The 13,410-nt window shown below is 33.5% G+C and overlaps 1 protein-coding gene and 1 long non-coding RNA gene across 6 annotated transcripts; one reads left to right on the top strand and one right to left on the bottom strand.

Annotated features, from left to right (window-relative positions):
* The first annotated feature begins 458 nt into the window (after positions 1-458).
* On the top strand, positions 459-9,861 carry LOC108211311 (uncharacterized). Of its 5 annotated transcripts, XR_010291115.1 has the most exons (7): positions 459-832; positions 927-1,005; positions 1,324-1,392; positions 3,520-3,670; positions 3,844-4,143; positions 6,174-8,477; positions 8,614-9,861. XR_010291115.1 is itself a non-coding variant. In XM_017382915.2 (5 exons), the coding sequence occupies exons 1-4, from the start codon at positions 474-476 to the stop codon at positions 3,625-3,627; spliced, it is 615 nt and encodes a 204-aa protein (XP_017238404.2). In that variant the 5' UTR covers positions 459-473; the 3' UTR covers positions 3,628-3,670; positions 6,174-9,861. The 5 variants fall into 5 exon arrangements, 2 of the variants coding, with proteins under 2 accessions (XP_017238404.2, XP_063947493.1); XR_010291142.1 differs by having other exon boundaries at positions 4,045-4,143; positions 6,174-9,861; XR_010291114.1 differs by having other exon boundaries at positions 6,174-9,861.
* On the bottom strand, positions 5,472-8,569 carry LOC135152032 (uncharacterized). Its single transcript, XR_010291150.1, has 3 exons — positions 8,555-8,569; positions 6,191-7,033; positions 5,472-6,074 (listed from the first exon to the last, which is right to left on the bottom strand). It is a non-coding gene; the product is annotated as an uncharacterized LOC135152032 (long non-coding RNA).
* Positions 9,862-13,410: the final 3,549 nt, after the last annotated feature.

Genomic DNA, 13,410 nt, shown 5'->3' with positions numbered 1-13,410 from the left:
ATGAAATATATTAAAATACTAATATATAAAAATTCATATGTTCTTTATCACTCTAAATTAGTAATCAGAATTAATTAGTTAATCTAGCAATTCAGATTGACGGAAATTTTCTAATTAAATTAAGATAATATTTTTTTTTAAAAAAATAAAGGAATGTTCGGATTTATTTAGAACACAGGTTCTATTATTATTACTCCCTCCATCCCATTTTAAGTGTCCACTTTGCAAATTTCACACATCTTAAGAAACAATTAATGTAATGTTTTTATCATTATCTTCACACACCAATTCATCTTGTTTTTATAAATATTAATTACGTGTAACACCACTCCTACTATGTATTTGATCTTTCTTCATATTGGAACTAGTTGGTTGTATTTAATACTGTACTGGAACTAGTAAAAACTTGCATGGGTTAAAGAGTATGACACATATTTTGGGAATTTTTTTTTTTGGCAAAGTGGACACTTAAAATGGGATGGAGGGAGTATATGATAATGATAAAGCAAGCCAATTTTGAGACAAGCATCTCACATTTGAGGCAAAATCAAAGCATGTCAATGCTCACCACTCTGCAGCTGACACCAAAACACTCAAATCTCCACAAAACCAAGCCTTTAACTACAATTCCATCTTGCAACACTCACTTCATAAATAACTTCCCATTCATATGTAACACCAAGAATGCTACATCAGCAGCTCTGATTGGAACTGGCCTTGCAATAACAGCCCTTGTGGGCCCAGCCACTGCAGGAGAGTTGGCATTGATAGAGCCCTCAAATGCACTCTCCTTGCCCACTTGGGCCATCCATGTCTCCAGTGTTGCTGAATGGTCTTGCTTTTTCTTGATTTTACTATTTTTTGATTGTGTGTGTGTTTTTGTTAGTTTATTGATGTTTTGTTTGTGAAATTTCATTTTAATATAGGGTTATTGCAATGGCATTAGTTTGGCAATATGGGGAAAAATCTGGCTATGAATCTTGGAAAGGGCTTTCTTGGGGTATGGTGAGTTTTTACTTACTTTAATTCTTCTAAAGTTTGCATCTTTTTTAACTTAGTGCTCAATTTGATCTTGAATTTGTGTGTTATTAGTATCGGAATTTGTAATGATTGATTTAATTTAGTCCAGTAACCAATAGCCAGGGCCCGGGGCGGCCATGAAGTTCAGGGTCAAAATTGGTTTATAGGGCACTAATTTGTATATGCTTGGTCATGAATGTAGTGTGGATTGTCTGTTGTTTCTGTATTCTTTCTTTCCATGCATTCTCAAGTTTTTTTTTTTTTTTTGCTAATTGAAGCTCTACGTACTGTAAATCATTGCAGGTGCCTTTGCTTGGTGGAGCATTCTGCGCCTGCACTTGGCATTTCTTTTATAACTCTGAGTCTCTGGAAGTAAGTATACTGCCATATGTTCTAGTTATAGTTTGTATGTTTGGTGTACACTGTACATATGTCAAACAACAATGTTTTATCAGAGATTGCAGGCATAAATGTAGTAAACTATTCATCTTTCTATGGACATGCACCTGACATTTAAATTGTACTTGTATTTACTCCAATTTATGGCCTTATTAACTATGGATACCATTTAACAATTTTTAGTGTAGAAAGAGCTACGAATATAGGAATTCAGGTAGATAAGGAAGACTAAACAATAGCTAATTCTATTTAAGCAGCTAACATGTGTCTATAGAGTAGTACTTGGCATAAATAATAGCTAAAGATTCTGGGTGCGAGCGGGCACAAAAGTAGGAATAGTAAGAGTGCGAGAGGTTTAGATTAATATGAGATGGAAGCATGTATATGTTTGTAAAGGAGGTAATGTGATTTGGGTAGGTGGAGGTTTATGATGATACTTGAAAGAACAGGGTTAAGTCATGGAACAAGGAGAGTGGAAGGTTGGACCACAACGTGAAGTATACCAAGGAACGGAACCATATTGCAAGAATTATTGACTGTTGATATCTGAAATCGTATGGTGACCATCTTCCAATTCCTTAGTAAAGACATTAACCTGTAAAAGATTAATATATTCCTGAATTTAAGTCTACTTTCTGCCTGTGGCATTGTTGTCGGCTCTGCTTTTTGCAGTAGTGTGCTAAAAACGGATCATAAACCTTATTTACGAAATAAAATACATACTGCAATTTGGAAATTTATGTTTGCTGAGAGCCTAAACTTGCCTATGCCCAGCTGCAGGTTGCCAGATAAAGAAATTTTAATTTATAAATACAAGTTAAATTAGATAAAAACAAATTAGATGAAGTTAAGTATCTAAAGAAGTGTACAGTGTAACTACCACTTCAGTAACTTTAGTCTGCCGTAGGGTCATTCCACAACTATATTCAAGTCTATAAACTTTAGTCATGCCTTTAGGTTATGTTCACTTGGTGAGAATGAAATCGAATGAAAAAATATGAACTATTTATATGGAGAGAGTCGAATGTTTGAGAGAATAGTGAATGAACACGTGGGAGTTCAAATTTTCTATGATGAAGATTGTAGATTCGTAGGAAAATGGAGAATGAGAATGGAGCATTCCTTCAAAAAGATGTGAATTAGAATTCTAGTTTAAATAGTTTGGAATGAAGGAATAAAATTTTTGGAACATTTTCCCCAATCTCCCTCATACAAGAGTACAAAATTCATTTTTTTCACTCCCCATTCCATTTCATCCAATTGAACACAGCCTTATAGATATATGAAGATAAAAGTAGCAGAGTAACCTTGCAGGAGTGCAGAGTGTGTGCATGATGCACTACACTATGCTTCAAGCTGGGCACCTTATCTTTAGATGATTCCATGTTTAGTGACACTATGTTGATTATATTCCCAAAGTGGGTTCCTGGTAATCCACTCTAGACCAAAAATGGGCTTTCGAGTATAGGAGTGTTAAGATTAATGATTATTATATGATCCTGTTAAGTTCTCCTCCCAAGTTGAGGTTTTAGGAGAGTAGTTTGCTTTACTTAACATACCAATTCTTCAGCTACTTGGAAAGCTCGTGAGTTTGATGCAAAGCACAGAATTAGTATAAATCAATTAACATTAGTTTTCTTTCCATTAGGATTTTATACCTTTGTCTAACTAGTAACCAGCAGACCAGATATAACTAATCCATACACTCTTTTCTGTTGATGGTCGCCACTCAGTGCCCATGTTACTTGCATCTCCCGGCTTAGCAGTCTTGCATCATATATTTGTCAGACCTCCAAGTTGTAGCAAATTTGTGTGAATTACTTGCTATCAAAGTCCTGTAGCAAATTTGTGTGAATTACTTGCTATTAAAGCCCTGTTCAACTGTAAAGAGCTGATATGTACCATGAGTAATGCACATTTTTACTGTACATATGTAAAATTTCTATGAATACTCATATAGAAATTTGTTTATTTACAATCTATAGCATCATAACCTTGTGGAGCTCCCCCTCCCCTCCCTAAAAAAATAAAAGAAAAGAAAAATCCCGACTGTAAAAGTTGTCAGATAGACATCTTATTGATTAGGGTCTCTATGAACAGGTGCTTGTAGCTCTTCAAGCTGTATTAACAGTTATCGGCAACGGAACAATGTGCATTGCAGCATACCGTATATTTAAGTCAACAAAGGGAGGTGAAGAGAAAGCGTGATGAATATCTTGCTTGCCCAAATGAGTCGACTCTCGTCTAAACAGTAAATCATATTATCCTTTACCACTGATTGAGATAAAGTTTTTGTATGTGTCCTGTGAATAGAAAAGCAACAGATATGGCAATTTTCTGTTGTATCTAAATAAGTAACAAACAAATATTTGATCACATTGAAAACTGCATTATCTTGATACAGTCATTAATTTGGATATGCAGGATGATGCGGAAGTTGGAACAAGTAACTAAAAGATTACTTTGTATCTTATGTAATTATATACGAACTAATTTATTGTAATTCATATAAAGTTTAATTTATTTGATCATCAAAGTAATAGGAATGCTATAGGTTATGGGTAATGGAGTAATAAAGGAGTTGTTAGCTATGGTGTTTCATGCCTTCCTTGTCCTCCATAACAGGAAATTCCTGATATTAAAAATGAAGCCCTCAGATATTTTTTGGATGATGTTCACAATCTGTGCAGCCTAATTTCCAGTGTAGATAGAGCTTTTCCGTAGGTAAAGAAATTCATTATATACTACATTTTTCTTTTACTGGTCCATTTTTCATCCATGTTGGTTGCTCTTGATCCTATATAGTATATTAGCATGTTATTCTTACAAAAATGTCTTGTGCTTACCATCAGCCTATGCCAAATTTATGAACTACTTTATATATAGTAGTTTTTGTAAGTACGCTATGTATCCTTAGACTGCAACCTTCATGTTATTTATTCGTGGAGGTTGTCCATGACGCGCAACAAGATCAAGGCATTGCATGCTACCAATTGCAGTCTATTCCTACAATACTCAGCCAGAAATATGCGTGCTTGTTTGTCATAATTAACTTGACAAGTTTGAAGCCTGAGTTAAAGTACTTCAGTTATTTATACATCTTCAAATAGTTTGGATAACAATTTTCTTTTATACTTATTGAACTTAGCTCATTTAGATATTACCCATAATAGATAGTTTGCTTTCGAAAGTCATCTTCAAGACCAGATATGATCTCCTCTTCTAAACAAGCTAGTGCAAGCTACAAACTAAGTTCTGGTAGTAATATTAATATATAGTTTTAACTGTTAAACATCTCAAAACCTCATCAGCATAACATGAGGTTATAATCTATATTCCTTCTAAATTAGTTTAAATAGTCATGGAATTAGGAACTACTACACTTGTATTTTTTCATCTTACCGTATACTAACCAATTAAGGTTAATATTTGAAGCAAATCATATTAGTATTATTCTGTGATGAATATCATAATTGCACTCCTTATAAATGCTTTTGGTAGAAAAATTAAATCAAATATCCATCTTCCTTTTATATGACCTATAGATTTCAAGAGTTATGTTAAAGAAGAATTACCCCCCCCCCCCCCCCCCCCCCCACAATCAAATTAATGCTATTCTTTACCCTATTTACCCCATTATAATACATATATGTAATGTAAACAAATGTTATATAATGAAGCCAGTTTTGGACGAACTATATACTATGTTGCAGTGACTGTATTTTTGTATATGTCTTGATGCTTCCTAGCTAACCATTGCTGATATGTAGTGAAGTTTCAGTGAAGATGGAGTAGACATACATGCATCTATATAGCTGTGCTGCAGTCTAAGAAATTTATCATGTCCAGTGATAATATGAGTAATCAACTAACAAGCTACAATAGCGTAAACAAATAACATAATGGATAGTTACTTTAAAATACTACGACACTAGTAACAAAACTAATGAATAGCTACTTATATTTGTTAATTAGCACAATTAGTGCATTTTATATTTGAGCAAGGACTTGTATTAAATCTCTTAAATCATCAAAACAACTTAGAAAGACTATTGGGATCAAGAGATGTGAGTTTATTAGTGTATGATGTGTCTACGGATTACAGAAGAGAAATTATTTAAACAAGGAAGGTGGTTACTTTAAACAACACATTCTGAAAAAATAACTAGAGTTATGCCTTTGTCAAAGACTAGTGAGTCTTGTAGAGCTCTAGAGCTCTCAATATTATTTGATACTCTTAAAAGGATGTACACGACAGAATATGTGGTAGTACTCCTCCACTGCGACTTCCACAATGAACTACGGCTCTGCACCTTGATCTCTTCCCACCCATTAAAGTACATCTTCTTATTAAGATTAACATTAATTATTGAATAGCAGCTTGATGAGTAGATCAATAATAATAATGCAAAGCAATGAAACGATTCTAGCTAGGGACTCAGTCTTGGTGGTAAGTTGGGGAATTTAGGGTGGAGGATACGCATTGGTGCTGATGAGAGGGTTTTTTCTTCTGAAACTCAGACATCAAGCTTAGGTTTTCTTGGTGTAGAAGACTAGCTTTCATTCTCAGCTTCTCATTCTCATGAAAGATAGTAATGTTCTCCATGTACAGCTTCAAGTTCTTCTCTTTCATATCATCTCTACTTCTCTTTCTCCTGTCATATATCATGCATAATGCTTCCATGCATCAATAAAGTCCGGTTTAATCTTATTACCATATAAAGTATATAATACAATTAAATGTTTACATGCAGATACCTAAATAACATACCTGTTAAGCCTATGAACTTGAATCCTGTATCTTTTGGATCTTGCTTTTCTTTTGTACAAAGAGAAGGACGACGAAGTCCATCCGGAGGAGGTACTTCCGATACACATCTTCCCAGTTTTTAAAGCTGTTTTGCGCTTCCCATCGTTCAATTTTATCGAATAGGAAGTATATATTACAAGGATTGAGTAGAATTAGAACTTGTAGAGGGATTGGTATAAATAGCTGAATGTTATGGTTAGTTATGGGTGAATGTGGTATATTACATGGTGGCCTGTAGGCTCTGAGAGAGAGGGAGAGGAGATTGTTAGATTCAAGAAGTGTAATGATGAAGGGGAGTCATGATTACAAGAGAAGAAACCCCCATGCATATCCATCCAGAAGAAGCCCAAGGGAATGTATTGCTGCCTTCTAACCATCTCTGTCAATATTTTCTTATTGCAAGTCACAGGGTCTAGTATTCTTCTGTAAATTAATCAATACACACACTGATACTCTTCTTTCATAGTTTACACTTACCCCTGACACTTTGGTGTTTTTACAATATTTCACCCCCTTTATGTATTTCTTTAAGTACTTCCAAAGATTGTTCAATTTTTTCCGGGTCTCAGTATAGGTGTTATTCTTTTACCCCTTAATTTTACTATTAATAGAAGTTAATATCTATTTTATTTCCGCTAAGTGATTAATATTATTATCAATTTTTATCTGCTTCGAAGAACTCTATACTAAAAGGAGCTAGGTGTTGCCAAGTAGCTAAAATTATTATTGGGGTCATCAGTTGGGACTTGGGACCAATGAGCACCAGAGCCCATCTCTTCACACATGCATATGTCCAAAATTAGGCTGGAAAACAAAGAGTTACATATCATTAGAAAGAGTGAAAAACAGAAGCACATAAAAACTTTGTTGAAGAAAAAGCTTTTCAACTTTTAAGTATGGCAAACTTTGTAATCTAGGGGGGTGGGGAATAGTATATTATCTTCCATTCTAGTATTACTATTACCCCATGAAAACTGTATTTCATAATCATTTTAATCAGATACAACTTGTAAATTAGTCCACTTCGCAATAGGTGATACCATGTGCACAACATATTCTCAACAAAAATCATAAAAGCAGCTTTTTGGGGAAGAAAAGTTGAATGCCTAAATTCTAGATATTATTACTATATATGAGTGCATGAGGAAGATTAGTTGTAATTTTTTATTTGGTTTCAAACTAGATTTCCTGCATGCATTTTGTCTTATTCTCTGCATCGGTCTTTGATTAAGAAGAAAAGTTCATGTTAAGAATGTTATCCTTGAACTTCTCTTCTTAGCTATAATGTTATCCTTGAACCCATCTCTTCTGAATAATTTTGGTCTCATGTTATCCCTCGTTAACTTCTACTGCTACTGATTATGCATTTTCAGCTATAATCTCTAGATATAGTGCTCTAATATAATGTTATTATATGAAGCAATATGTATATATGTGTACAAAAAATGTGTAAGAATCTAAATTGCGCATAAGGTAGTATTATAAAAATTAAAAATAGGATTAAGTTATAAGAGCTACAGCATCCTGTACATATAAAAGTTGGAGGTGTGGGTTGTCTGTGAACAGAAGGTAGACTTCCTCACTTTAATCTGGTCCAGCTTTCCTTTTACATACCATGCCTAATCATATGTAGTTTGAACATAAGTTTTAGAGTCAATACTTAGGTTGAGGACCTCTGTAAACCCCTCCCTAAGTCTTCTTAGTTCTTATGGCTTGATATGATGACAACCCATGCACAAATGCTATATCTACTATCAAACAAGAAACATAGGGATGAATATTTGCTTAAGAGGTGTGTGTATAAAGGATGTGACAATAATATTGTAAAAACTAATAATGCCATGTAGAAGAATAGAACCACTCATAACCTTCAATTATTCCTTCTCTTACTACTGCAACTAATACTAGTGCTGCATGTAAATATGGTTTGTGCCTGCACTGTGTCTGTCGAGGATTTAGACTATGGATCACCCCTCTATCACAATGTAACGTGTGTATTCAAATTTCTGTAATTGATCTTTACCAAAAATGAACTATATAGTGGAAAATTTTCTTTTCCCCCCACACTGGTTTTAAAATCTTTGGTGTAGTTCCGTTAGTAATGTTACATAGTAAAATTGTTTTAAACTTTGAAATTACATTCATGATTTAGCACAACCGGTTAGATGAAATATAATGAAAACGAGTCAGAGTTGCGGTTTGCCTGAGAAAGCTTGGAACACATTATATGTACTCGAGGAATGCCTAGGTATGTAAAAGTAGAAATCATATATGTATAATTGTATCTACAATCATATTTATGTATTTGTTATTATAGTAGCATACCAAGCTGAACTTGTGAATTGTATATGGGTCTATCCTATATATTCAACTTGCTGGTGCAGGGCAATTGATTGCATTTTTGCAACTACGCCCTTAGCTTCTTCACCAGCATCATCAGAGCCACTTCCAAAATCGACCACAATGACAATAATGATGCTGAATTTGATCCGGGGTCTTGTATTTGTTGATTGCTGCACATATTCAACTTGTGTATAATGATATTGAAAATGGAAGTTTGTGATGGTACCTGTATATATGGTTGTATTAATAGTTTAGTCATGATATAGATTATAGATACCTCATATCACCTTCTTTGGTCTACTCAATTAATTAAATTAATTAGGCCATAACCTAATGAGCTATTCACTAGTAAATTTAAGTCCAACTTAATGGGTCAAATTTGTTAAGATAAAAAGAGTCTGACAATGGACCTTTGTATGGTTCTTTGGCAGTGACAAACTTGTACTCAAGTTGTATGAACAAAGCTAGACTTAGGGATGGCAGAAAAATCCGATCCGAATGGATACCCGACCGTTTCGACCCGAATGGATTGTACCGAACCCGATATTTTGGATTTGGATTTGGATTTGATTTTTAGACCCGAATGAGTTTGGATTTGGATTTGGATATTAGGTATTCCGTATCGAAACCCCGAAATCCAAATCCGATCCGAACCCGATCCAAACCCGAAACCCGAAAAAAAATCCGATTAATATATATTATATATTATATATATATTATATATGTTATTTATAATTTTTTTGGATCATAATATATATATTTTACATATATATTTAATTTTCCATTATTAATTTATATTATACTAGGTTTAGTGGTTTACAGCTTGCCAACTCACATGGGTCACTCACGTGCACATTCACCCTCAAGTCTCCACTCTCTCACTCTCTCAGCGTGAGTCATTCTCTCTCAAAAACACCATAGCCCTAATTTCCTTTCCATCTCATATCGCCGCTGATTAGTTCAAGTCGCTCATTGTCCGCCGCTCCATCTCCGACTACAATGTTCGCTTCCGCCTCTGCTCGTAAATCGTGTAGACATTCATGTTAATTGCTAGATCTAGTATAAGATATTCAAATCATTCAGTTTATCAAACCCTTGTACTATAGTGAAATGTACCCCTGTTTCTTTTACTTCACTTCTGATGCCGAATAAGTGGTCCAGATCTTAGATTTTTTTTGCAAGTCTGTAACAATAAACACAACAAAGAGTCCTGATTTAAGGTGAGTTGATTTAGGCATTCGTTTCTTGACATCTTCATATTACAAAAACATGAGTTTGTTTAGATTATACAGTCACAATGTTAGTTTTTGCAGAAATTCGGGTTTGGATAAACCCGAACCCGATCCGAAATCCGTTGGATCGGGTTCGGTTTTGATTTTCCAAACCCGTTCGGGTTCGGTTCGGGTTTGGTGGAAATTTTCGGGTTCGGGTTTGGATATCAGAGATATCCGAACCGATCCGACCCGTTGCCATCTCTAAGCTAGACTCCGACTACATTTTTGTAAACTCATCTTATTGTATACATTTGGGCCATAGAAGTTTCCTAATGTTTGACAAGGATCTAGTAACCATTCTGCTAACAAAGAAAACATCTGGGTAAATTTGTGGCTGGTCGCAAGTCGTAACCGTGTATTTAAAGTTGTTAAAGTTGCCCGCTTTTGAGTCTCTTTAAAATTCTTTTTTTTTTTTTTTTGCTAATTGATTACACACGCACACGTGGGGAGTCGAACTCCCGACCTCCCGCAAGGGGGTACAAGAGCTCTACCGCCACACCAACACTTTGTTGGCCTCTTTAAAATTCTTGTTGGGCTATGGACACTAAAATTTTGTAAAATCCAACCAAATTATTATATTATACTTTGGTTTTGTTTGGTATGATATTATAAAATAAATAGTAATTGTGAAATGTTCTTAAAAATAAGAATAAACACTTATCAGATTTTTTAGATGATGAATGTTTAAAATTGCACATAATATACTGTGGTTAGAATTACACAATAATCTATGATAAAGAAAGAATAAAAATAAACATAAAAAACACTATCCTAATATTTTATTTTTTATATAGAAAATGATTTGTTAAAATTATCATCACAAAATTTAATATATCGAATGTCAAATATAACATTGTTTTTCATCTAAATTATTAAAATCAAATGTTATAAAATCTTACTTTATCGCTCCCATTCCTTAAAACAATTTATTGCTTTAGAGACATTTTAAAATATATAAACATTAGTTTCACAATTTATATTTGAAGTTTTTATTTTCAGATTAAATTTTTTACAATTAATTCTTTTCCCGAAGGAAAAAAATGATTCAAATAATTCATGGAACACTACTAGAGTATATGTATAAATCTCAAATTCTTCTGAATTCTTGGAATACTTTAATCTCATTACACTCCTTCTTAAATTACATTATTTGTATTTTAGCTTATAATTACAAAATATATATAATAACTTTTGACCTTTGTGTTCTTAATTATTAATTACATGTAACAACTTAATTATTCATAATAATTAATTACCGATCACATGTAACAATCTCTGTTCTCTTACCGTCGGAGTGCAACCTGAACCGGCCAGTCTTTCCTCCAATTTATACCTTCGATTCTTTACTTGCCCTTGCGACCCCAGCTCCGGTTTCTCTTACCGTTGGCGTGCAACCCTGACCACCGGTTCGCTCACCTCCGTTTTCTTTTCCCTTTTGTAAATCAAAATCTATTTTTAATTAATGAAAATAATTATGTCGCGAATCTTGAAATAAAAAGCTATTTTCACTTGCATTTCAAGATCTTAAAATATGAGAAAATTGCTCAAAATATTTTCTATATTTTTAAAAGTATTTTCAAAAATACCAAAACTTATATTCAAAATTACTATCTTTTCAATTTTATTTTTAAATATAAGGTCGACGACTTCTACAAATGAAAATACAATTTTGATTTAACTTTTTCTTAAAAAGCTGATTTATATATTAATTTCAGTTGATTTTTGAAAATGATAGTGTTATAACAGCAACAAGCCAACACAACTCAACCAAAACATACTCAAATTCTGAGATTAAGGCAGATGCAGCTGATATATTAACAACACCTTATAAAAGGAAAAGTGGATGAATTTTCAGGGTCTGAGCTTCAATTTCCACAGAGCTAGAAACTTGTACATAATGTATATAATGGAGTGTCTTGGCAGGCAATCGCAAGCAGAGATGAGCGCGCAGTTGAAGTGGTTGAATTGGCTCAAAAGCCTATACACTGACCGAGCTCCTTTTGTTTCAAAGAACCCAAGGGCTACGTACGTATATAAACTACAATGATCTTGACTTGGGGATTGCAAGCTTAATTCGTATATTTTATATGAGAAATTGCGCATACAGATAGGAAATATTGCATGCTATAACTTATAATCCTAGAAATTTCAAAAGTAATCGACTGTAAGCCTATAAAATGGAAATTCCTCAGTTGCTGATCACTGAAAGTATGGCTTCTGAAGGCGGCAGTACTTCAATGAGTGCTTAAAATCTGCACTTTTTGTTGATGATAATATGTATGAAGCTGGAAAAGAGTATTTCGATCGTATTATTTTACAGATATGGAAATGCCTCTAATTAATGGTATCCAGGTTGTTTTTTAAAATTATTCTATAAATCCACAATCCAATACTATATATGTGCATGATTGAACAACATTACATTTACCTAATTTGCAAATATTACTTATAAATTTGGACTTGTACAATTATATTTAAACTTACATGCGGTTTCTTTTTAGGCCACTGAGGAGTTATGGCTATGAGAGTAGACTGCAAGTGATTGGAGTGTCATCTTGCGATGATGAAAACCTAATTTGCCTCTTGAAAGAGTGAAGAATTGGCAGTGCTTTAATACTTCTATTAGTTAATGGAGTTCTCAATTTTAAGCATGCTTTTCTTTTTCCTCAGGAAGCGTGCTTTTTTTTTCTTTTAAATGTTACTGATCAATAAAGTTATTTAATACGGAGTATTATTTTTATAAAACTTATTAGACGTGTTTCCTGTTCAGATAGCCTACTTAAATTTTTCGGTACAATTTTTATTTTTTTTCAAAAGATCACACTTGCGTTAAATCAAATCAAAGGCAAGTACTATACATCAGAAAGAAAGTCAGGAGCAATATCACTCCATTCTCGTAGGTATGACGTAATTAGAATTTCTAGCCAGAAAGTTTGGAGCAATATCGCTCCATTCTTGTAGGTCCGATATAAAATGAGATTTTCAGCTAGCGAATGTGTATGATATAAAATGAGAAACTCTAGCTAACAAATGAGCTAATGCATTCGCACATTGATGCGAATCTGCAGTATTACTTCATCAAAATGCTTAGTCAGTTCAACACAGTCTCTATTCTCTAACTGAAAAAATAAAAATAATATTATCTTCCGTGCGTCCACATAAAGCTTAGAGTCCGTCATAAATACACAACTCACATATCCATCTCTCTTTGTCCAAGAAAGAGCTTCTTCCGCTTCTTTCGGTGACCTCAACAGTGCAACTTGTTAGTAATTTGCTCGTGAAAGAGAGGTACAATTTCGGCTTATGCCTTAAAAACCAAAGAAGTTATACCAGTACAAGTCAATCACCTTTCTTTTATCTTTAAAATTCACAATATTTTTTTTAAAAAAATATCTGAATACATCTATATTTTTAATTAAATTAAATGCATTAAAAATGACTCAAACTTAGATCCTAACACTATATTATTAAAAAAGTTAATGGATCTCTTTAAATAATAATATAAAGTTAAAATTACTGTGATGGAAACTTAAAGGGTACGGTACTTTATAACATCTTATGAAT

The sequence above is a fragment of the Daucus carota genome, chromosome 1, assembly GCF_001625215.2.
Source record: "Daucus carota subsp. sativus chromosome 1, DH1 v3.0, whole genome shotgun sequence".
NCBI classification, from domain to species: domain Eukaryota; kingdom Viridiplantae; phylum Streptophyta; class Magnoliopsida; order Apiales; family Apiaceae; genus Daucus; species Daucus carota.
The sequence above is the reverse complement of the archived record's forward strand: the minus strand, read 5'-3'. Positions and strand labels throughout refer to the sequence as shown.